The sequence below is a fragment of the Haliotis rubra genome, unplaced genomic scaffold (assembly GCF_003918875.1).
Source record: "Haliotis rubra isolate DU_JTF1 unplaced genomic scaffold, ASM391887v1 Scf707, whole genome shotgun sequence".
Lineage (NCBI taxonomy): Eukaryota > Metazoa > Mollusca > Gastropoda > Lepetellida > Haliotidae > Haliotis > Haliotis rubra.
In genome coordinates, this window is record NW_025767421.1 from 94,605 (window position 1) to 121,325 (window position 26,721).

The 26,721-nt window shown below is 39.8% G+C and overlaps 1 protein-coding gene across 2 annotated transcripts; it reads right to left on the bottom strand.

The window, feature by feature from the left end:
• Window positions 1-1,270: 1,270 nt before the first annotated feature.
• Window positions 1,271-26,647, bottom strand: LOC124259028 (hydroxymethylglutaryl-CoA lyase, mitochondrial-like). Of its 2 annotated transcripts, XM_046693104.1 has the most exons (10): window positions 26,516-26,647; window positions 22,485-22,553; window positions 14,602-14,709; window positions 12,941-13,036; window positions 10,311-10,369; window positions 9,723-9,812; window positions 8,392-8,455; window positions 7,643-7,831; window positions 6,499-6,624; window positions 1,271-2,456 (listed from the first exon to the last, which is right to left on the bottom strand). In XM_046693104.1, the coding sequence occupies exons 1-10, from the start codon at window positions 26,600-26,602 to the stop codon at window positions 2,352-2,354; spliced, it is 993 nt and encodes a 330-aa protein (XP_046549060.1). In that variant the 5' UTR covers window positions 26,603-26,647; the 3' UTR covers window positions 1,271-2,351. The 2 variants fall into 2 exon arrangements, with proteins under 2 accessions (XP_046549060.1, XP_046549061.1); XM_046693105.1 differs by lacking the exon at window positions 26,516-26,647 and having other exon boundaries at window positions 22,475-22,553.
• Between the last annotated feature and the right edge of the window lie 74 nt (window positions 26,648-26,721).

The window sequence follows — 26,721 nt, forward strand, 5'->3', positions numbered from 1 at the left end:
GATGCTGTTGGTCTCAGCTCTCCTCCCTCATTATCACGCCTTGATATATCGGTACTGATGCATGACTATGGAGGCTGGGTTGAACCCAGCACCCTGACTAACTTCAAACATCAGGAGGTAGGAGTTTCACAATGTGTAAGAGACGCCAGCACACAAATCGACATCCCATGCAGCAGTTTTGTATCCCATGTATCAACAGGCACACAGACAGAGGAAAGTGCATTCGCCTTTACAACTACAGATGACAGTGACAGGCCTTGGCTCACTGTTCATGATTTGACAGATGAAGAAATGATGTTTTTTCACTGGTCTACCGGATAAAAGTGCATACAACTTACTTTTTGATGAACTGATAGATGATGGTTCAACTAGTAAGCTTGGCAGACCACACAAACTCAGCTTAAAAGATGAATTTTTCATGGTATTTATGAGACTTTGCTTAGGACTTCTTGTTTTAGACTTGGCAAAGCGGTTTAAAGTTTCTGCTTCAACAGTTAGCACCATTTTCAATTCATGGATTGAGAAGATGTACCATGGCCTGAACTTCCTTATCTACTGGCCTTTACAAGACACTGTGCGACAGAACATGCCAAGATCATTCAAGTCCAGATACCCCACAACATGTGTTATCATAGATTGTACTGAACTGTATACTGAAACCCCCGTCTCTTATTAACAAAACGGGGTGGTGGGGTAGCCTAATGGTTAAAGCGTTGGCTCGTCACGCCGAAGACCCAGGTTCGAATCCCCACATGGGCACAATGTGTGAAGCCCATTTCTGGTGTCCCCTGCCGTGATGTTGCTGGAATATTGCTAAAAGCGGCGTAAAACCAAACTCAGTCAGTCAGTTATTAACAAAACTCTCATGTATTCTGATTACAAGAGTCACATGACATGGAAGGTTTTTGTTGGAATTAGTCCGTCAATATTTTAACAGCTATAGCAACAATTCAAAAACAAAAACAAAGAAAATGTTTAAATCATTATCACAATTTATTACATTTCTGCAATAAAGACAACAGTATCAATAAATACTTTGAAATGCAAAATACATGTACCTATAATTAGCACATCATACAATACCCAAAATCAGGCCATTATAGTGTAAACAAAATGTAGCATCTAACAAACATAAGTTTTATTCTAAAAGTGATTCCCACCTACTATACCCGTGAAGATTCGGGTTAGAATTGGTCTTCAGTAATCCATGCTTGTCGTAAGCGATTAACGGGATAGGGTGGTAAGGCTGGTTAACTTGGTTGACAAATGTCATCGTATCCCATTTGTGCAGAACGATGCTCATGATATTGATCACTGGATTGTCTGGTCCAGACTCGATCAGTTACAGACCGCTGCCATACAGCTGGAATATTGCTGAGTTCGGCGTTAAACAGGAAACCCACCAAATCTCACCTATGAAGGTATTTCTCATTGTTCACTTTCATCAGGGGGGATGTCAGCTGTACAGCAAATGCCATTATTAGCATGTGGTCAATAATACAGTCATCCTAAATAAATAATTATATACTTCTCAGTAGAAAGGAAGAAATGTTGTGCTTGAACATTTTAAACTGGTTTACAGATTTCAGCAACTCTAGCACAAAATGAAGACCGACCAAAATATATAAATAGAAGGTAATTCTTCTTAAAGGGTAAAACTGCAAAACAGTAGGTTACAACGGACAACCTGCACACTTGGCAACATACTCAGATAACCTTTTTGAAGAAGAAAACATAATTCTTTGATTTCACTTTGTTTAATACAAAGTTTTCACACAAAAGTCTGTTAATAAAAACATTAAACAACATGATGGTCTTGAAACATGATCAAGCATGACAGAACCATCACATTAGTATGTCAATATAAGTGACTTAAATCTTCAATGTAGTCAATATTCTACAGTTATGTACTATCATCAAAATAAATCAATATATATGTGAAAACATATTGTAGATCTAGAAAAGCATGATACACTCTAACTCAGTTCCATGACTTTTACAGAACATCTTTACAAGAGTGGAAACTAATCCATTATGATGTTGTACAGAAGAAAACATCTACCAAATGTTGTAAAGTTCAAATATTCTTATAAAGAATATTGGTGCGGAGTATAGGCCTCAGTGCCAGTTTGATCAGTCAGAGAACAATAAAGCGTCTGTTTAAATATTTTTACACGGATCCTTCAACGTAACATCAGTTGTGGTATCATACTGACCTTACAGTATTATCACAATCAGCAAAGATTTTTTTAAATAATCATGTATTTAATCAACCAAGGAAATATTCCCCACTCATCTGTTTAGCATCCTCTATACAACCCACTTGATGATAAATTTAACCATACAATATGCTATAGACATGACTTTGTCGCTTGTGATACTTTGGATCCTGACTTCCGACCGAGAGCATTGGAGATAAAACTCCCAGCTTCAATTAACTTGTGAATGTTGACCCCCTGAAAAGAAACAAACAAACATGAATTCATGTCCCTGAGGGAGTGATATAGAAATAGTGGAACAGCCATTCCTGACTTGCTGTATTATACTACCAATTGTTTCATATTGCTGTAGTTAGTCATTACAAATCACATTAACTATGAAATATGGAAGAATCAGATGTTCTTTTAGTTCTTTTAAGCAGTATACATGTGTATATATATGTGTTAATAAAACAACAGACTTCAAGCCATTTTCATGAAATGTGCAAATGAAAACTTCTCTATTTCATAAAACAAACAACTTTTATGAATAATAAAATATTTTAATTCACTAATACACAAAGACATAGACTGAGTCAAATCCACTGAGAATGAGACATCATGTAATAAAAAAGCAAGCAGATATCACATATTTGTAAGATTCCTTTATTCAGATTATGGATTTGTGGCACTGTTGTATGACATAAATTAGCTTAATCCATCAACATCCAAAACAGTTTAGTGGCCAAAATTGCCATAGGATTTGTTGCTCGGGTAGGCAAGGTTGCAGCAAAGACCAGCTTTCAGACAGTACCGCGATTTGAAAAGCAGTTGCTCCTGCAATGACAGATATCCCTGACCACCGCACACACTTTGTACCTGAGACAATTCCATGAATGCTGAGCACTTCTGGTGATAAATTCCAGCGTGAAGTCCTGCATACTGAATGAACTCAATCTGGTGTCTGGCAAGGGTTGCCTTTGGTAATCCATTTTTAAAGAGCAAGTTTCCTTTTCAATAGATGATAGGCTGTGCAGAGCTCTGCTCAGAGTACTTAACACATAATAGGCAGGGCAAACATATAATCAGAGCTGAGAAATCAATTCCAATTAGGCAAATATTACGTAATATACAGATGGAAGAAAGTATCACAACACCCAAGTTTTATGACAGGACCAATATTTAATCAAAGATTATATGTCATGTGTATCTTCACAGGAAATTATTTTGGAGCCAAAGTGCTAAAATGACTTTTCATTAACACAAAAGCCAACAATAAAGAATCTGAATGGTATAATTTGATTAAATATGGGTCCTGTAATAAAACTGAAATTAACATAACATAATGTGTCAATAAAAGTATGGTCATCCCAAATAGGTTCCACGATGCATGGTCCTTATTCATACACCCAATCCACAAATAAGGTCAGCTTCAGAAACAGAAGACACAGTCAGTATCTTGTGTAACCTCCGCCCACCTGGGTGACGTTTTGAACCCTCGTCCTTGTCCTCAAGATAGTGAGTGCACAAGACACTGAATCCAATGTTGGGGCAACCTGTTCCATTCTTGGTGCAATGTTAGCTCTAATTCATGAATATTCTGTACTGGTGGATCTCTCTCAGTCTGACAAACCTTACACCCTAGAATGTTCAAAACATGCTCGACAGGGTTCAAATCAGGGCTTCTGGCTGGCCATAGAAGGGTGGTAATGGCTTCTGGTTGACCATAGAATGGTGGTAATGCCTTCTGGCTGGCGATAGAAGGGTGGTAATGACTTCTGGCTGACCATAGAAGGGTGGTAATGGCTTCTTGATGCAGGAAATCAATCACTGCACGTGCCCAATGTGGCCTGGCGTTGCCAACCATAAAGATTGGCCTTGTTAATAGGGGATGATTGTCAAAAGATTTCCTCTTAGTATCTTTGTCCATTCAGATTTCCTCTCACTGTGACAAGCTGCAACTTGTCTAGCTGATGTCTTGCGTGGTCTGCCTGAACAATGCAGATCCTTTACATTGTTTGTTTGGTGATATTTCCTCAATAATCGACTGATTGTTGAAGGGTGGTGCCCTAATTACATGGCAATTTGTCTCATGGACAACCTGGCATTAACCATACCTATAACTTGCCATCTCTTGAGGGGGTCCCATAGAGTGGTTTAAGACAATAAGTAAGCGTTATAGCTAAGTTTTCTAACAAGAGTGAATGATAATTGAAACTGTATTTTCATGACACAAGGAGTGTAAGTGTTTCATATGTTCCTCACTTGTTACCTGCAGCATGTGGATCGTGATTTGTTGCACTTGAGACACGTAAGTTTTGTTTTCATTTATTTTCATAATGCTGTCAAATGTCAATTCTTAAGATATTGAGAGAAAAAAGTATTAGGTGTTGTGATACTTTTTTCCATGTGTATATATGACTGTTAAGTACAATATTTGCATATGGAATATTTGAAAAGTTGTTTGTATTTGTATCTTACAAGAAGTACATGTATTTATCACAACCCTACAGTATGGACAAGTTTGTTTGTATGATACATTTGTCTTAGGAATAGTAATGTAAGATTTTAAAACTCATACATGACATTGCTCATTTCAAGAAATGGGCAAGAGATTGGTTTTTTCATGCAATGGGCAATTTGATTGGGTATAACTTTGTGTAAGCTTATAAATCTATACATTATCTCAGGCTAAAAAGAACTATATCTAGTGTTATATGTTGGCTCTGTATAAATGAAGTGTAACTATCGTCAACCTGCATGAATTATGATTTTTATAACTCACTATGCTGACTCAGCTCACAACTGGTTTGCAGCCAGATGTCTGTTGAAAATCCAGGGTTGCATACAAATAGATGAGTGACAATGTCATTGTTCACTGCCCTACTGACAAGTAAGCCTGCATATTCATCTTGATAGAGCCATGAAGATCCGAGTTAGAATTGGTCTTCAGCAACCCATGCTTGTCGTAAGAGGTGACTAACAGGATCGGGTGGTCAGGCTTGGTTGACACATGTCATTGTATTCTCACTGCATCGATCGATGCTCATGATGTTGATCAGTGGATTGCCTGGTCTAGATTCGATTATTTACAGACCCCCATATAGCTGGAATATTGCTGAGTGCGGCAATAAACAACAGACAAACTGACAAGTAAGGCTGAATATTCATCTTGAAATGTTTTAAGTGACCTTCAAACCAGTCTCAGCATAATGCATATGTCTTGCCATTACAGCAAAGATTCGTCTGGTTCATCTTGTTATTGTATCTTGCAATTTATGATCCAGTGCAAGTCTGACACTTTGAAGACATCAACTGCAATTGTGATTGAATACATTGGCAGTCAGCTGAACTTGATACTTGGCCTTCATGTTGCCAGCCAACTTTTTCACCCAAAGTTATGGGAAGGAGAATTTGTCGGTAATCATTTGACCACATTCTTTAAGTGCTTTAGTGTTAGTCATGTCCTAAATCAGTGTATGACATAAGCCAAAAACCCAGCCAGACATCAGGGCTGGAAACTTCAAATTGTTATCAGTCCAATATGGATTTAACCAGACTAAACAAAGAGATATGTTGAATTTACTCAAATTTACGAAAAAATGTTACCAGACCATCGGGCTGGCTAGCTGTAAATTTAGACCGTCCGTCAATAATCTAGCCCGTCTCGGGCGGTCGGACGGGCCTTATTTCCTACACTGCCTAAATATACCTTGACAGTCAAAATTTCACAATTTTCTTGAACATTTTTTTCTGGTCTTATAAACTTAGAAAATAGTAGTCTGTATAACAACACTAACATCTACTGAAACTGATACTTTCAGCCAACTGAGGGCTGGTTGACTAAAAAGAGACTGTACTACACAACTTCAAATGCCTAGACACACCATATTTTGTTTCTACTATCAATCACGAGCCTTTACATGTTTACAGATTTATTATGAAATTTGTTTTTGCAGTATTTCTGAGTGAAACTTGAATGTTTATTTTGTATTTCATATATGTATGATGTAAAATACCTTATAAACTCTACCCCAGGGAGTACCAGCTACAATATATCAAGCCACGCACCACACACCACGCACCACGCACCACCCACCACCCACCACCCAAGAAACCATCAATATCCCATGAGAATGGCAGTATGTATGCAAATACTCCATGGCTAACAAAACTATCGGGAGACCGGAATATTAGCGTCATGTGATAAATACAGCACTTTGTGTTGTGTATTTTATGATAGGCAGCTTCTATAAACCTGACTCAAACCATGTAGAAATGTGGGTAACATGATACTTACAGTTTTGATAGCCATTCCGTTCATCATGTAGACCACATCTTCTGTAGATACATTTCCACTGGCACCCTTGGCGTACGGACAGCCTCCCAGCCCAGACACTGAACTGTCCACCACACTCACTCCCATCTGGGACAAAGAGAACCTCCTTTGTATATCTAGAGACAACTGTTCATTGCATTATACTTTCAATTGCATAATTTAAAAGTTTTGTAATGTTTTCTGAAAATTATTTATGTCTCACTGTAATCTACTATAAATGAAAATAGCTAAATGAGAAAACACATACATGAATGATGTTTACATGGACAGTACATGGTACTATACCCATGTCAGCAGTATAGAGAGGAGGTACAAGTCAGGACAGTGCATGGTATTATACCCATGTCAGCAGTATAGAGAGGAGGTACAAGTCAGGACAGTGCATGGTATTATACCCATGTCAGCAGTATAGAGAGGAGGTACAAGACAGGACAGTGCATGGTATTATACCCATGTCAGCAAGTATAGAGAGGAGGAGGTACAAGTCAGGACAGTGCATGGTATTATACCCATGTCAGCAGTATAGAGAGGAGGTACAAGTCAGGACAGTGCATGGTATTATACCCATGTCAGCAGTATAGAGAGGAGGTACAAGTCAGGACAGTGCATGGTATTATACCCATGTCAGCAGTATAGAGAGGAGGTACAAGACAGGACAGTGCAATGGTATTATACCCATGTCAGCAGTATAGAGAGGAGGAGGTACAAGTCAGGACAGTGCATGGTATTATACCCATGTCAGCAGTATAGAGAGGAGGTACAAGTCAGGACAGTGCATGGTATTATACCCATGTCAGCAGTATAGAGAGGAGGTACAAGACAGGACAGTTCAAGGTAGTTATACCAATGTCAGCAGTATAGAGAGGAGGTACAAGTCAGGACAGTACAAGGGACTATACCAATGTCAGCAGTATAGAGAGGAGATTCAAGGCAGGACAGTACAATTCATAAAACCAATGTCTGCAGTATAGAGAGGGAGGTACAAGATAGGACAGTTCAAGGGACTATACCAGTGTCTGCAGTATAGAGAGGAAGTACAAGATAGGACAGTACATGAATTCATTAGGACACCCTCATGTCACCACAAGCAAGAGGACAAACCTACCTGTAATGCAGCAAAGATGTTAGCCAGAGCCTGGCCATAAGTATCATGGCAATGCACAGCTAGTTTGTCCACTGGGACTTTCCTGCTGACTGTAGATATCAAGTTCTTCATGGCTCTGGGTGTTCCAACACCGATGGTGTCCCCAAGGGATATCTCATAGCACCCCATGTCATACAGACTCTTAGCAACCTAGGTATACATACATACACAGTGTCAAAAAGTCTTTTCATTAAAGATGACTATTCAGGACCATTTTACAAGGTAATAGTATTACAATACTGAGAAACTCTCTTGTATACAGCACATAAGATGTCATGTAGCAACAGATTTCCTTGCATAATGTAATCCCCAAGTCATAGATGCACCCGCTTGCATGCATAGTTGTTAACAGACTGGTTGATGTCATCAATATAGTATCATATCATTTCCACTATAATTTCTGGTATCGTTGTTTTAACTTGTCATTAACGTACTGCCCCTGGGTCATGTCAGCTGCAATGTTTTAATAGCGCGATCAATCGTTACACACCAACCAATCATACGTATGAAATAGAACAAAATATGACAAGACTAAAGATCTGAAAGTGTACCTACTTGATGTCTTACATTATTCACACTAGTGCCATGATCGTCACATTCATCATATAGATACCAGTGAAACATAAGAGGAAAAAGAAACTATTTGTAATGTACATGTATTTGACAGCCTGTACACATGATTGTAGTATATATTTCTTCTAAGAACTTACATCAGCCACTTTCTCTGGAGGAACATCTTTCTCATACGGACATCCCAGAACACAGGAAACATACCTACAGAAAGAAGTTTTCATAACAATTGGAACACTTTGAAAACATTACAACCTAGAGGTATGTATTTGTTTTGAATAAAATTAACCCATCAGTAGAACGTGATATACAGAAATACTTGGACTATATGGCATTATCTATATACCAATATTCTGCAATATGCTTTTGAAGCAATATATATTGTAATATTTTGTCCCCATGTTCTGGCATATTGGTAAAAACAGATACCTATATAACAAGATCTGTCTTCATTTGTATCTTCCAAGAAATTTAATCACAAATGACATTTGGCTTTCATTTTGACTGACAAAACAATGGAAATGGAGTAGCTATATCCCCTGAATCCATGATAACAAAATAGTAGCAACAGATCATAATTGCACATCAGCTCCCACTATGTTGCAATACATATTGATGTACAGACACATTGCAAACTTAATGTTTTGTCAATACACAGCCACACAGGCTTGTAATGCAAAACAACTGGCATCAAGGTATATATTGTCACTAAGTTGGTGTGGTTTATTGCATCATGTACACAAATGACACACACACACCAAAACACACTGCATTGATGGCACCTGTGACACTATTCGCCATTCCTTCCGAGACACTTACACCTAAATGCCATCAAGACTTTACATGCATTTATTCATTGCAAACAGGTCTGTGTTGTGCCTGCTCGCTACTGATGACCTTGGCCTTGACCCCCCTTATTCTGACTGACCATAAACGAAATATGTGCACTGCCAAACAGGCTACAGCATCAATAATCTTTACTAAAGCATCACAGTAAAAAAGATTAACACTATCTTAAACACTGACTGTCAAAAATCTAAATGAGTAATTAAAAACACCATCTAGAAATGTCAACACAAGAAATAGCAATACCCATTTAAAAAGGTGAAAGTAATAACTAAATTAAGTGTGTTTAATTTTACAACGCTGCTGCCCAACTGTATATACTTAACTTGTTTGAGTGGCATTTAGAAGTTGAGACGTACAATATACAACAATTTTTTTATGGATGACAACTTCTTTATTTCGTGAGGACGGCGTTTGATGACACAGATTCTTGTACCGCTTCAAACGGGTACAAAATCTGTATCGAAACAGACTCAATTTAAATGACTTCTTAATTTCGTGAGTCGCGGCGTTTCGACAAGAATCTGTATCACAAATGACATAACGAATGTGTATCGAAGCGCCGCACTCACGAAATAAAGAAGTTGTCACCCATAAAAATTTGTTCTACAGTGTATCTACTTACCCTCTCACAGGAATGTTGTGTTTCTTTGCTGCCTCTGTAACCTCCTCAAACCTCTGAAGACTTTCAGCAATGGAACAGTTGATGTTCTTTCTGTTTGTTAAGATATGAAACATTATCTTACCTTCACGTAAAATGCTCTAATTTCATTGGTCAATGATGCTTTAACAAGTTTCCGTGTCACCCCTCCCAGGAGGGAACTGGAAAAAATATTACCCACTGCCACGGTAACTGCCAAACTGCCCGCCTACCAGCTCAGGTGACACTGCTACAAACAGGCGTACGTCAGACCGTATTACCCTCAAGAGAAACACACAACTGATATAGTCAGCTTCAGGCCAAAGAAATAACAGAAGCGTTAGATTAGTTATGACCCTTCTGTTGATTATGGATGTTACCACTGTAAGTAAACATGTCTGTTTCACCAACTTTCTTGACAATCAAGTGCAATGTTTCAATAATTATACAGACATAAACAAGTATGGGCAGTAATGCATGTACCGACAACTGAATTTCACTTCAATCCAAAGAACAGAATACCCATACCGACACATGGTTGTAGCAAGCAAGTTTTACAAAGAGGTTACTTACTTGCTGAAAGACTCAGAGGCAGCACCGAATATAGCCACTTCATTAGCCTTTGCCGACATCTGTATGAGAAGGAAAACACATGAGGAACATGACAGTGTTTCACTGAATTTTGAAGGGTATGCACAGTGTGGTGTTATAAATACTAAATTTATCACAGTCTGATCAACACATTAACAAAGTAACAAAGGTCTACAATGAAAGCACAGTTTGTTACTGTGACAAAATTATGCAATAATTCTTTGCAATTACCGGAAGATAACATGGTTTTGTCCTACAAATCCAAAATGTTGCGTGTTTTGCCAATTTGAATAAAGGAAGCGCAATTGATCACCTTGGAACAAAGCATGTCACACCATCCACTTTAACAACTGTTTAACTTGAACATGCAGAGGCATTGAAAGTGTGTAGCAAAGTAATTATTAAGTGGGCACCCCAATAAAATGAAGACACCCATGCAAATGAATCAGAAAATGGTTGAGAAAAATACATATTTCCCACACAGAGGTGACCCAGAAACTTCAAGTATCAAGATGTACAGTGCTCATAAACCATGGTTTGTTTGTTGTTTAATGCCACACTTAGCAATATTACAGCTGTATGGAGGCAGTCTGTAAATAATCAAGTCTGGACCAGATAATCAAGTCATCAACAGCATACACATCAATCTACACAGTTGGGAACCGATGACATGTGTCAACCAAGTCAGCAAGTCTGACCCCCGATCCCGCTAGTCGCCTCTTACGACAAGCATGGGTTGCTGAAGATCAATTCTAACCCGGATCTTCATAAATCATGGATTATCATCAGGATGAATGTAGTACTCAAATCCATGACAAATGAATGATCTTGCTTTTCACGGAACTATTTTGTCCTAAAAGGTGACAAAACCAATTACTAAGCCATGAGCTTAAATATTAACATTACTGGGCCCACTTGCACAGAACGATCTTAGCACTACAACCATTGTAAATTCTTTAAGATCACGATCTTAGGCCTCGGCTACAACCTCCATCCAATTGCACAAAGCAGTTGTAGACTAATATCATTGTAAATTACAATCGAAACTTACAATTGGTCTGGACCAATTGTAAGGCGCTACGATCATTGTAGTCTGTGACAAAATGGCGTTACGCGCAAATATTCAGCTTTACGTTTGGAGATTGCTTCTATATTGCACAAAACTGTATGGTTCGCCTCGACACTTCAACAACATGGAGAATGCACAACCTATTTAACATGGGATCCATTGTTATTTGTTGTAGCGAAACACATAACTATCAAGTTGATATCACAAAGCACTATTCCCACCCGATTCAATGTTGGAATAAGTGTGAAACAACATACCTTTTTTGATAATCAAGGAAAGGATAAAAGCGAATGGTGTCCGCATGCGATTAGCAATGGCCGTGACCTTTTCAATAACTCAAGGGCAGCTAATCTTAGATTTTACGCAAGATGGAAGTAGTTTCCCTTGGCATATTATGCCGTTGCCGTAGGGTCTGCAGTGCCAATGTATTTGATGTTGTGACATCACTGAGCTCCACATATTTTTTTTTTCGGTCACATTCGTGTCATTGACTTTGTCTTAGTTTATCATTAAAATAATCTACAATTAGATAAAGTGCCAAAACAAGTTTCTTTTTCATTCTTAATTTGAGTCGGACGAGAGACGAGGGTTTTTAATCTATGCATTTTAAATATAATACAATCATTCATCAAACAGGGAAATACACTTGCTGAGGGATTTGAAATTTGTGTAAAAAGGAATTTCACAATAAGAAAAAACAATTATCAACGAAATAGGGTTAAATAATTAACACACTGTGAATAGGTATTTAACAACACATACTACACACACGAAATATTATTTATGATTCTTATTTTCCTGTCATGCATTTTCCACAACACTCCAGTAGTCATGTCACCTTTTCATATCTTTACAAAACCAATACTTGTGGGATATATTTGGTATTTTACTCCAAATCTCCAGAACAGATGCGTCCTAAACAATCTCATATATCATAAGGAAATTTTGTTTATATTATATGTTTTAAGTTTCATAATTATTAAGTCACTAAATCTAGATCCAAATATATTCATGGTTTTTTTCGTATTTCAGTAGTTTCATAAAACATGAGTAGGTATTTCTGTGGTTGCAATATCACATTATAAGTTCATTAATCAAGACAGTTTGAATGTAGAAAAATATATGTTATCTTTCACATAATCGTTTTCCTTCAAAGATTTGTGGGATTATTTCATGAAAATTCTTCAAGTGCGATTGAGGGAGGTATGTGTTGTGTGCAGTAACCAGTTCAACTTTTTATTTGCGCAGCATGCTATGCGCACTTGCAGACAACTGTAGGCAGGAGTCGAGTTTAAGAAATTCGTACCTGCACTGTTGAAGAGTTCGATCTTAGCTAAGATGGTGATCTTAAATACATGCCGTCTTACAATCGCGTTAAGATCGGCTTTGTGCAAGTGGATTGGGGTAATTGTATGTTGATTGTAAAGTTGATTGTAGGGGCCTAAGATTGATTGTAACTAAGATCGTTCTGTACAAGTGGGCCCTGGTCCAAATGAATAATAGTGCTGATAACCAGTATGCCTGGTATGTGGTGTCAACTCACAGCAGCATCAAAGCCCTTGAGGTTCGGTGTGAGTACAGTGTAGACTACTCCCTCATGCCTATGTATCCCCTCCATCACTTCAGTGTGGTCAGCCATCTACACAGAGAAGCATTAGTAGCAATAAACATTCATTATAACAAGGCATCGTCTAACTTTCCTAATGCTACGTTTACACTAGGCCACGATTATGCCGATCCGACACGAACCAAATATCATAGTAGATCAACATGATCGTGGAACATTTTGTTTATTTTTCCCTTTCTTGACGCTTTTTTATGGTTTCATACGATCTGTTACGCGAGCTTACAAGTTCTTACAATTTATTCTTCAATGAAGATCTGTTGCAAATAGTTGACGATCTGTAGCGACGTTTTACGATCATCACGATTTGAGTATATGATCTGTTGCGATTTCTTACGTTTTGAGACGTTCATAACGATCTGCTACCTTTTGTTGTCTTGTGTTTAGACAAAGAAGAGCGATTAAACACGATTGTGACACGATGAGCTACTTTGGAGCTCTTTCCTTTTCCCTTGCCCTTTTTCAGTACCATCTCCTATATTCTACAATGAAAATGACGATCAATTAGTGTAATGCGGTTTGCAGTTGGATCACAATGAATTTCGTCTGGCAGCGTAACACAATTTATAGGAAAACACACCAAACGCAGCACAAGGGAGCTTAATAGATCATGATAGATTGTGGACGTTAATCATGGATGTTAATCATTGTACAGAGTGTTAAAAAGTTCATAGAAATGCATTGAATCGTATTAGATCGAGATTGATTGTGTACAACGTGACACAGCGCAGGAGATCTTAATAGAATCGTAATAGATCTTTAGAGAATCGCAATAGATCTTGGTACAATCGTGGGACAATTGGAACTAACATCTGATACTCCTTATTACGATGTATTACGATGCTCCATTGCGCTTTTTCACGCTTTCTCATGCTGTTATGTGATTTGAAACGATAACTAAAAAAATCAGCATGACCATGGCAAAATATCAAACATGCCATGTTAAACATGTTTAATATTTTGCCACGATTATAAAGATGCATCACGATCATAGAGATCTCTTGTGATCACTAAGATTTGGATCTGCGATCTCTCACGCTTTATAAGATGAGTTATTATTTTCAAACAAAATCGGAATCATGGCCATCGTGGCCTAATGTAAACGCAGCATAACATATACCTGTCCTAGCAGTGTACAAGATGAATAACATACAGTTTATCAGAGACCATATACCATTATATACATACTGCATCAGCATCCTCTCCAATCATGTAAAGATGAATAAGGTCAGCAGTCTAAATGTGTTTTGTAGCCTCAGTTTAAAGTTTCCAGAGAGGGTGCATGGAGGGGCATTCTCCTTTTTGAAGTTCATATGTTTTGTAGCCTCAGTTTAAAGTTTCCAGAGGGGGTGCACGGTGGGACATTCCCCTTTTTCAACTTCAGTTGTTTTAATGGGGGTCTTTGTGTCTTTGAGGGCTCTTGCACATGTCACAGTATGCGAGTCAAGTCACCCTGTATTCCAGTAATTTTAACATTACAGTCATGACAACAATGGAGAAGTACTCCTTAACATTCATGCCAGACGGTGATTCATTTGACCATCGCTTCTCTTCAAACATACCACAGAAACATGTCATACCTGGGGAACCCATTTAGGAGATACAAAACTTGTAACTTCTATCACGGGAAGTCCAGCTTCTGACAAACGATTGACAAACTCAATCTTGGTTTCAGTTGGAACAATTGTCTGCGAAATAAGAAAATGTTTCATTTATATATATATATATATATATATATGAGGAACCAACATATCAAGCTATAGGTGATCTCCAAAAGTTGTGTTCTTCGTAAAACAGAAGTTGACATCCATAAATTCTCTCTCAGTAGTATATATAATGATGATTCTACTACATGGTCCATCTATAAGGCTTATTTTCCAAAAATAGTCTTCCACCGATGGATTCATCCTTGCAGCATGAGAAGTGTGAGTTCCCTCTATAAGGCTCTTTTGTTTTTAAATAAGGCTTCATAAAAAATGCTGAACGTTGGTTTATCCTATGTGGATATGACCTCAGTTTTAGGTGCATTGAATGAAAAAAAAATGTTTCCTTCAGCAACGAGAGGGATTCGAACACCTCCGAAGTCCAGCCTGTTCCCTTTACACCGGCAGACTCGCTCTACCAGTGACAGTGCATTAAAGCTATATACAGCTTATACGCCTTCCAAGCTGCTGAAACCCAATTCTAAAATAATGAATTGTGGCTTCTAAAAAACAATTCAGCGTACATCGACCCATTTATCGTGATTAGCGTTGTTGAAACTACCTAAGAGCATCGTGTTTGTATTTTATTAGACCTTTATTCGAGGTAAAAAGCCAACAAAAGTTTTCGAAGTGAGCGTCCTCATTTTCAAACTTTGAAGCGGAAGTGGAATGTCATCATAAACTGGTTCCAGGCTCCCTTTGCGATAATATAGACGGACCCAGCTTAGGAGGAGGATGCAATCTCAGGATAGGCACTACCGGTAAGTTTTCAACACTCAGTCTTCAGGTCCCCGGTAGCGCAATCGGTTGTGTGGTGCGTTCTTATGATGTGGAGTTGCGCAGCTCTGCCATTGTGAGTTCGTATCCCTCCGATGCCTCTGTTGGATTCCTTGTACCTTTCAATTCAAACGCAAAGCAAGGAATCAAGATCACATCAGTTGGATCCTGAGGAAGGGTCTTTCTGAGTAGGGGCACTCTCAAGGTGAGAGCATGGTAGCCGACGCAATCCCCTGGGAGAAGTTGCGCAACAACATCAATCTTTCGATAATTTCTCCTTTGGGGATTGTGGCTGCCGGGGACTTTTGTTAATTTATCAACCTTTCTATTTTTCTATCTTTCTATGTTATGTTGATATCTACAAAACAGTTCAACATTAATCTTTTATGAGATCTTTGTTCTTGGTAAGGAAGGTTGCAATGATTTGTTGTCTCCCTTGTTCTATGAACTTTGTTTTCTCCTCTTCGCTGATGCCAGTGCTTTTCCGAGTCTTGGTACGAATCTCCTGTTTCATTCTGTGGTATTTGGCGAGTTCTGCTAACACGGAACTCTTCCTGGGAGATTTTACTGTCCATGAGCGCTTTTGATACGTGATCGTCGATCGTGCTTAACTTCGCTTCGGATAGAATTCTAATTTCGTCGTGTTTTGATGCTTTACGTTGCAGCCGATGTGAAATGAATTTAAGAGCCAATCCCACCAACCCTGCCACTCCAGCTGTTATTTCAATGCCTAGCACCACAGGTGCAGCCCGCTGGTCGATAATAAACCGACACCGGCAGCACCGAGCCTCATGCTGGTTGCTACGAGCGTGGTGTCTACACCGTCCAGAGCATTTGTTGCTCTATGGTATTTTATTGGTAATCCTAGTCGCACCTCGCGTTCTCGTTCCAGTTAACATTTAATCTCGCTGATTTGTCGCAAATGAAATCCGTCCACGGTTTCGAGCGTTTGGGCTACTTTGTCCATGGCCGGATACAATCCCATCTTGAAAATAGAATATAAGCTTAGAAAATAATATTTAGTTCATTTTCCGTCAATCTTTGATGAATATACTTTAAGCTGATGAGGTACAAGTGTTCGTATAAAAAATTGGTCCGGAGTAAAATGCTAGGCTCCTGAAAAACCATGACCCCCTCGAGGTTTGTGGTGGGGGCTCTTCCTGGTTGTATATATATACGACAATGTTTATTTTGATGGCGATCATGCCAGTGTATTTTTAACCCCAACAGAATTCTCATATCTTCTGTGGGGGCATCTCCAAGAAAGACTTCTACAATAAGTGTAGAACCTTGTATCACATTGACTTCAGTATATTTTCTTAACTCTAACCATTTTTGTTTGTTTTCCGGACGGGTGACTAACATATTACCTGTTGGATCTGGTAATGTTGATACGTATATCCCTTTTTTTTATACCCTGAATAAAACTATTCAGTACAACCCCATTACTTTTTAGTTTGATGACATTACCAACCTCATCCATGACAAGATAGGGGTAGGTAAGGATAATATTGATGATTCAGTTCAATTGAGATTCGATTATCACTTCTCATCGTTGGTACACATTGTTTTGTAAGCGCAATACGTATTAGGCGTTTTCCGTACTGGGTTGATCAAATCCTCGCATGTACCCGAGATCAGATTCAGGTTTGAAATGTCACCCATGGTTATACAAGTAATATGGTATAAGTTTAGAAAATAATATTTAATTGAATTTCCGTCAATCTTTGATTGATGTATTTGATGCTGATAAAGTTTAGATCTTCGTGCAAGTAGATACTCGGGAGATGAAGGGACTTCTTTGTTTCTATAACACGAACCCCATCGAGGCTTGCTAAGGGTGTTGATCCCAGTCGTATGATGATACGGTAACGTTGGTGCTTGTGTCTGTCTTTCCAGCCATGTACGGCGTGGGACTGGACATGGCTCCGAGCGACATGCAACTGAGGGTGAACAGAGTTGTGGGCTACAACAACAAAATCGTCATCGCCACTGGCGATCAAAAGTTTGGCTTGAACTCGGATGTCAATAATGTGAGTCGAGTCGCGCCGCAGCATACGGGTGAAACGGGCATCGTGGCGCCACCCCCTACACATGAAGTAAAACCACAACGACAGCAGCAGCAGCAGCCTCTGCACGTGCAGGCAAACAATCAGCGGCACGTCGATCGCAAAACGGCGCTGGTGGTCGTCGGGATCGCGGTTGGACTGTGTCTCATTTTGTTAAAAATTCCTTAGCTGTGAAGGAGGCCACAGGTTTTGACCAAGCCATGTGAACGTTTTCACAGCGTGGCCAGCAGCCAGGAAACGATGCTGCCCAAGATGCCAGGCAGCAATTCGGCGGCTTTGACAGCTAGTCTTGCCAAGGCTTCCCCATGCGATTTCAGATGTTTTTTCTCCAGTCTCTGACGTCGCCTGATGGACTTGTTGGTGGTGTTGGGCTTGGTGTGCCGCCTCCGCCGCCGCCGCCGCCCTTCAGCGATAAGACCAGGGTCGATATGATGAAGCCCAAGGCTGTCAGAATGCTGGCGATGGTGATCCCTTTGTTCCCGAACAGAGTTCGATCCTGTCGGGCCATTAACGGTGTCCCTCGCTCAAGACTCGGTCGATGGTTGAGCCTTCCCGCTTACCGCTTCAGAGAGGAAGCGGCTTCCAATCGGGTCCGCCTTCCAGGTCGCGCAATCTTTTCTCATTGATGTTTTTCGTGGCCTTGTCATCCAGGATCCCGAAGTTTTCTCACTCAGCCGCATGTGCTCATCGATTTCGCTTTAGTTTTGCCCATGTTGTTCACGAAGTTCTCCACCTAATGGTTCGCGAAGGCCTTGCCTAGCCCTCGCGAGTTCCCTAAACGGGATATTCAAACCTGGCAAGGGTTCGATCCAGCACGCGGACAATATTTTTCGATATTGTTCCATGCTTTTGAGCTGCTTATGCGCACGCCTCTCAAATCATTGTCGATCGCTACGCGTGGCACTCCAGCTCGCCCGCACCGCTTGTAAAGCCTGGGCGGTCTTCGGGGGAAGTTTGGGCTATGCACCGCCGTAACCTCGCAGGTTTAATTTGTCGCAGATAAAAGATAAAGTCGACACCTTGGCGACTGGCCAGCCTGGACAAGGATAGGGGTTTTCTCGTACGGGAATTCATGAGATCAGGGTCCGGAGCATCTTTCAGTCGCAGTATCCCTTGATCATCGATTTCAAACTGAGAATAATTGCGATAAAGAGGAACCAGATTTTCCTTTCGTTTTAGGGCATCATAATAATCAGCCACGGTCGTCTTTAACAGGATATCGCCTATGCTTTCACCCATGAACGAGGTGTCTTGTACATCAAGGCTTCAAATCACCACCCAAATCGTCCATTGGAATATATTCACCACCACCTTCGGCCATTACTTTTTATTTATTAAACTTATATTATATACTTTTAATATAAATAATGTCACAATACTGACGAAAACTAGATCATTTCCGAAGATTGAGGGAACCCCTGGGGGTCAAAGCCATTTGTCAATCCGTGACCATCACCAACAATCCGAGCACGATCGACGAAAACCAAACGCTGTTGGTTTGATTCCCAAACCTGGGCGTGAACGATGTCATTGTCCTGGGGACGGCCTGTCTGTCTTTTCAGATCAGTTTGGATTCCGATGATGATAAAAGAGAAATCATGGGGATCCTGGGTCGTGCCATCGTGAAAAAAATGACCATCAAAATCAGTGGGAACGAGATCCTGAGCATCGACGACAGCGATGTGTTTTTCAGTTATGCGGATCTCTGGAGAACTGCGAGCGAACGGGAAAACATGAAATACCATTGGATTTGTTCAACCGATTGTCTGTCGACTCGGTTGCGAGTGGGGTATGCTTTTGAACAAGCCGATCTCGCCGCTATACCGAGGAAACATAAGGCTATAGCTGAGGCATTCGAGAAAACCGATTTTGCATTCCGCTCGACTTCGAACTACTGGTCACATGCCATTTTACAAAGCCGCGTTAGGCGATAGGCTGGAATACGAACTCATGTTTAACGATTATAGCAGCATTATTTTTACGGAGAGCAGCGAGGGGGTAAGCTATATCATCGACAATATTTCTTTGGAGTTCGACAACGTCACAAATTCAACCAGTATTTGGGAACGTTAGCCATCTTGTACGATTGCGTGCTGCATCATCGGAAGATCGTCGCGAATAAAAGCGATACGTTGTGTAATATCAATCTGAACATGCCCGCTCGATCGATGAAGGTTATTTTGATCATTCCGGTGGACGAATTTTCACTGTTTCAAAGAGTCAATGAAAAATATTGGAACCTCCAGATTATCAAAGTGGAAGTGACCGTCGAGGGCGTGCCCAATCAGCTGTTCAGCCAAGGCATGCGAGCTTACCAGCAGTGGGATGAGATCTAAAAATTACCGGCAATCAAGCGCCCACCGGAAATCAACGTGATCGTCAAGGTCTCACCTACGTGACGCTAGGACAATACCTGACCACCAAGTATGCGCTGTGGCTGGACATGTGATCAACGGACGACGATCGGCTGCACTGCAGCGGACGACGCGTCGACAAAGGCAGCAAGGGGATCACCATCCAATTCACCAAAAATCCTCAAACCGACGGTAAATTAAATTTATATTTGTATGTGATTATGGATGCGCAGCTTAATATAGACAATGGAAGATTCGTGCAAGCCCTTTATTGATAATTTTTCGATCGAAAAATTCGATATTGAGATCGATCTGCTTTGTGAATCCCCACTGCGCCATCGTCTGCGGTCAGACGGGATGCGGCAAAACGGCTTTCATGCTGGACATGCTGGAAGGATAGTATCGGGATGCATTCAACCACATCGTCGTTCTCTGCCCGACTTTGCAAGTGAACAAGACGTACACGGAGAGAGCGTGGGTGATGACAGACCCGGACGTGCACAAAGTGGATCCCGGAACGCGTCTGCAAATTTAAAGGGGAGTCAACGCTGTTCGTCCTGGACGACTGCAGCGCCAACAAGGAGATGGTTAAAAAACGAGACATGCTGTCGTACCTGGCCTTCTCGGGCCGGCACACGAAACACAGCGTTTGGGTGCTGACACAAAAATTTAACTTGGTGCTCAAAGACCTACCGGAGCAGACGCGATGGGTCGCCCTGTTTCACTGCAAGGACAGGGATTCGTTCAAGGAATGCTTGCAAGAAAATGACATGATTCCGAGCAAACAAGCACTTGACTGCGTGAAAAAACAGCTCGACGAAACAAAACACGCCAAACTCCTATTGAAAACTGACCAACCCGTAGCGTATAAAATTCGCTAGCTTAAACAAAATTCTAGCAAGAACTTTAGCAAATTTAAGCACAAAGTTCGAAATTTTCGTTGCGTGTAACTTGACTTTCCTATCGCTGTGTTTCGCGTGCGTTGGATTTTATTTTTTTAGATTTATAAATAGTTTACTACATTATAAGATGGAGTGCAACAACCTGCTCGAGCAAATGATAAAATGATAAAAGAGGATGATAATAAAAAAGACAACAAGCGGGAGAGACTGGTGGCGCTGGCGATTGGCGATTGCCGGCAAAGCCAAACAATACTTCGGTGGGGACCTCACTCCCTGCAAAATTCACAAAATGCCCGACGACAAGCTGTACGCGAGATACAAAGTCAGACTCGGCACTGAAATGACGAAAACCATAGGATCGGCCATGACGCAAATCTACGTCGTACTTCCTTCCCATTCCGCTGGAACGTCGCCTGTACATATGCGAAGACCTCCAGAAAGATCCGTCAGCTGCGAAATGTTCCACCGGTACAGTATGCTACTGGCTCCTCTGACCGCGGCGATCATCATGGCAAAGCATTGAAGATTTAAAGAAAACAATAATAATAACAATAATATACAAGATGTCATTGACGAGGACGGAGGAGGCTGTTCCAGAACTGTTCAAAATCCCTGTCGTGTTTCACAATCTTAGCAGTTACGATTCTCACCTTATAATGCAGGCCATTGCGAAGGTCGACGGCAACCTAAAGTGCATCTCCAACAACATGGAAAAATACATCTTCTTCTCGTTAGACGGTCTAAGATTCATCGACAGCATTCAGTTCCTGCTGTCTTCGCTAGACAGTTTGGTGAAGGCCAACGACCCGAATGACTTCGACATCAACCAGCGATACACCGACGCCGAGACTCGACATCTGCTGCTGAGGAAGGGCGCCTACGCCATTTAATACATGGACGGCTGGTCGCAAGACGCCTCAACGTGGTGGGACAAACTGGGCTGCAAGAATTTGGGCGACTACCACAACCTGTACTTAAAAAATGACGTGCTGCTGCTGGCCGACGTGTTCGAGATATTCAGAAAAATGTGCTCGAAACAGTACAGCCTAGACCCCGCATGGTATTTCTCCACCCCCGGTCTCTCTTGGGACGCCTTGTTGAAAAAGACCAGGGTGAAGCTGGCACTTTTAACTGACTGCGACATGCACCTGTTCGTCGAGAAAGGCCTGCGCGTCGGGATCTCGATGGTCTCCAAACGGTAAGCAAAGGACCATGTAATAGATTCATCATTATATATACTACTCTCTCCCTTATGTGTACCACTTGTGAATGCAATTCAAAGACTAAGATACTACATACCTTAGTGTAATATATGAAAACTAAAACTGCTTAACATACATAATGAAAAAATGTCAGGTGTTGAGGTTTTCATCTGTAATGTATAGGAACGATTTTTGCTGTTTTCAGTGGCAAATCATGGAATTCTTCCATGAGACTTGTGTTCCCAACATCAGGCAGAAATTGTTATGATTACTTTACTTATTCTTAACATAGTACATGCAATATCTGCTCACTGATCTGGTGAATATTATATCTCAACATTACACCTGAATACATCTTCTAACATGTCCTAAGTTACTGAACTCATGTTTATAATGATAAAAGATACAAAATGTAGTAACTAAAACATTACTTATTGTCATTATACATTGTCCAACCTTTTCATTTTGAAGACCATCTCTCGGCCCAACTTCAACTATTTTCACAAAACTTGGTAGCCCTGCAATCTGAAAAAAAAATTAATATGGTACAAATAACTAGTTTCTCATTTGCACCAAGCCATTTTAGCAAATATATGGGCATTTGTGTGCCTGAAAAATGACACATATATCATAATTCTGCAATGAATAAGCTTTCAGATACATTGTACACTTAAATATGTTTCTGACATATATGCAAATAGAAGACATTCTCCTTCAAAAACGTCATAATTATGCTCAATTTTTGCACATTTTTGTGCTACACAGATAACTCTGTTGTCCATGGACAGGTAGTCACATGAATATTGGACCCTGCCTCAGGTAGTCAAGGGGGATCCACATTGCACACCCTGCGTCCTCTTCTGTATACTGACACAGCTGATTTCAGCTTTATGTATAATTGTATGTGAAGCATTCTTACAGAAAATTATCATATTTCAATATTTTTGTCCATAACTATGAATTTCTTGGACCGAACTGTAAAGTACATTGTTGACTTCAATTTTTAATCTATATCATGTTTTTTATGTCAATCATATCAATAAGCAGCACCAGTAGTGATGATGAATACATTACTTGTTTATACAATAATAACAACTAACTCTGGGACTGGTACAAATTTTTGACCTGGGTGCTAGAGCCAGCATGACCCGACCCAGCCTGGGAAGCCATTACTGCTATATTTACAGTTAATTCACTTAGTTACTACTGAATGTTAGTTATACCATCAAATTGCTACACAGATAACTCTGTTGTCCATGGACAGGTAGTCACATGAATATTGGACCCTGCCTCAGGTAGTCAAGGGGGATCCACATTGCACACCCTGCGTCCTCTTCTGTATACTGACACAGCTGATTTCAGCTTTATGTATAATTGTATGTGAAGCATTCTTACAGAAAATTATCATATTTCAATATTTTTGTCCATAACTATGAATTTCTTGGACCGAACTGTAAAGTACATTGTTGACTTCAATTTTTAATCTATATCATGTTTTTTATGTCAATCATATCAATAAGCAGCACCAGTAGTGATGATGAATACATTACTTGTTTATACAATAATAACAACTAACTCTGGGACTGGTACAAATTTTTGACCTGGGTGCTAGAGCCAGCATGACCCGACCCAGCCTGGGAAGCCATTACTGCTATATTTACAGTTAATTCAACTTAGTTACTACTGAATGTTAGTTATACCATCAAATTGCTACACAGATAACTCTGTTGTCCATGGACAGGTAGTCACATGAATATTGGACCCTGCCTCAGGTAGTCAAGGGGGATCCACATTGCACACCCTGCATCCTCTTCTGTATACTGACACAGCTGATTTCAGCTTTATGTATAATTGTATGTGAAGCATTCTTACAGAAAATTATCATATTTCAATATTTTTGTCCATAACTATGAATTTCTTGGACCGAACTGTAAAGTACATTGTTGACTTCAATTTTTAATCTATATCATGTTTTTTATGTCAATCATATCAATAAGCAGCACCAGTAGTGATGATGAATACATTACTTGTTTATACAATAATAACAACTAACTCTGGGACTGGTACAAATTTTTGACCTGGGTGCTAGAGCCAGCATGACCCGACCCAGCCTGGGAAGCCATTACTGCTATATTTACAGTTAATTCACTTAGTTACTACTGAATGTTAGTTATACCATCAAATTGCTACACAGATAACTCTGTTGTCCATGGACAGGTAGTCACATGAATATTGGACCCTGCCTCAGGTAGTCAAGGGGGATCCACATTGCACACCCTGCGTCCTCTTCTGTATACTGACACAGCTGATTTCAGCTTTATGTATAATTGTATGTGAAGCATTCTTACAGAAAATTATCATATTTCAATATTTTGTCCATAACTATGAATTTCTTGGACCGAACTGTAAAGTACATTGTTGACTTCAATTTTTAATCTATATCATGTTTTTTATGTCAATCATATCAATAAGCAGCACCAGTAGTGATGATGAATACATTACTTGTTTATACAATAATAACAACTAACTCTGGGACTGGTACAAATTTTTGACCTGGGTGCTAGAGCCAGCATGACCCGACCCAGCCTGGGAAGCCATTACTGCTATATTTACAGTTAATTCACTTAGTTACTACTGAATGTTAGTTATACCATCAAATTACCCGACAAATTAAAGTTTAGTCATTAATTGCTAGAATTTGACTTCTGTTTTCATTGAAACAAATGAATACTCAAAAATGAATTGTTTATTTAAATGCACAATCTCACTTACAAATATTCACTTAATGATTTATTGCCACAAGGCCAAGGCACACCTATCAAGTTTTATCCAGAGCTAATTAGCGCCAGACTAAATGGGTAAACTGTATGTTATTGAATAGATATAATAACTTTGTTCAAACATTCTGACAAGGTTTAGTAGGAACACTAATGGCTTCATTTGGGGAGTAGTGCACCTTACCAAGCTCACATTTTTTAAATACAATTAGCAATGTGGGGCTTGGACATGCTTCGCTGGATAACTGCATCAGCTAATTAGTGTTGCAATCACCCGACGCTGAATCACAGGACCACAAGTACCATCACGGACAATGAGTGCTCATTTAACAGATCATTCCCACCTCAATAACATGCATGCCAAATGAAGTAAACACAACATTGCACATGGGTGTTAGTGACATACACTCTTCATTCATCTTCTGGAAGTCACACCTGCCACTGTCCATCAAATATGAACAGCCAATAGAGCAACGGGGAGTGTTCAAATTGTACACAAGTGGATTATAACACTGAAATAAGGTAAGATATGTAGGAAAAGCCTCACATCTAAACCCTCAGGATAATAAAAGAGTGTTTGGTAGTAAAGACGTGTCATCTCCCTCGGATCGTAAAGGTGTGTTTACTAGTAAAGACATGTGAGCTACCTCCCATGTACAAGTTTGGAAAACCTACCGATCAGCCTATAATACTAACAGGCCAAACGGGATATTATAGGCCGTTCTGCCTATTTTGCTACAGGCCGATTGGCCTATAATAATGATATTTATCAAATGAATTTTAAGTGGTGCATTTCCGCATGAGGATATTAACATCATTCAAATTTTGATGTCCTTAGGTTTTCATTCAAACCCTTTTTGAGAACTTTCATTACATAATAAAGGATTTTGGGAACTGCTAATTAAATATAAGTCTAAAATATTTTTTGACAATTTTCACTGAAAATTAATGACATAGATATTCAGTTTTAGTTTTCAAAAAGAAAATCTGAGCAAAATTGTGTTCTTAAATGAAACATCTTTTCCTGAACATGATATAAATTTCTATTTTGTCCAAAAACTTATTTTTTTCAAGCTGAGGAGGTCCATTAACTAATCTCTATGATCATATAAAACCATTTCGTGCGGAAATTGATAGTTTGTGAAATAATTAGTCAAATGTTCAAATATAGCCCGATCCGCCTATAGAAAAATAGTCAGAAAGGCCTATTATAGGCCGATCGTTATGGTTTCCCCAACCTGATGCAGGGACAGGTGTAGACTAACGCTTAGTCTCTGAATATTTTGTTTGTAACAAATAAACCCATTTAAATTGATAGGAGCCCCAGGGAGACCAGAGATTACCTGGAGAAATCTAGACTTGCTTCATTTAGGGCTTTAGCATTGCAGGGAGGGCTAGGCTGTAGGGAGGGTAATAATATGGGACTGTGAGACAGACTAGGACGGGTGTAGATACTTGAGCTTGAGCAAGTTTAGCCACATAGCGAGACAGTGCGATGCTTGCACGCCTAGGCTGCACCCGGTAATCTGCACTGAACAAAATTGTCAATGGTACAAGTTTTGACTTTTGTTTTTATGCTTTAGTTCAATATGCATGTTGATCATAAATGATAAAGCCGATTTGTTTACGAAAGTGGCAAGCATACGATCAGCAAACTGCAGTTTAAACGAACTGGCCCACGAACTGTAGATAAGTAAATAAAGTACTCACTGAAACCTGAGTTAAGTGTCTGCACATGTGCTTCCAAATCCCTAAAGTCGATTTGACAGAAAACCGACTTGCGATGGACGCCGCCATGTTGGCAGAACGCAGCAAAAATAAAACGCAGACGGGAACGTTTTTATTGGCCAAAACTCGAACTGGCAAAATGCAAATTGTAAGTACTATTCAGCTCTTTTTCATCATAACAGAAAACA

Coding starts and splice junctions, on each gene's coding strand:
- LOC124259028 (XM_046693104.1), bottom strand. CDS start 26,602: ATGGCGGCGTCCATCGCAAGTCGGTTTTCTGTCAAATCGACTTTAGGG. Junction 14,710..22,484: donor ATGGTCTTCAAAATGAAAAG/GTTGGACAATGT, acceptor CTTATTTCGCAG/ACAATTGTTCCAACTGAAAC. Junction 10,370..12,940: donor TCAAGGGCTTTGATGCTGCT/GTGAGTTGACAC, acceptor CTTCTCATACAG/ATGTCGGCAAAGGCTAATGA.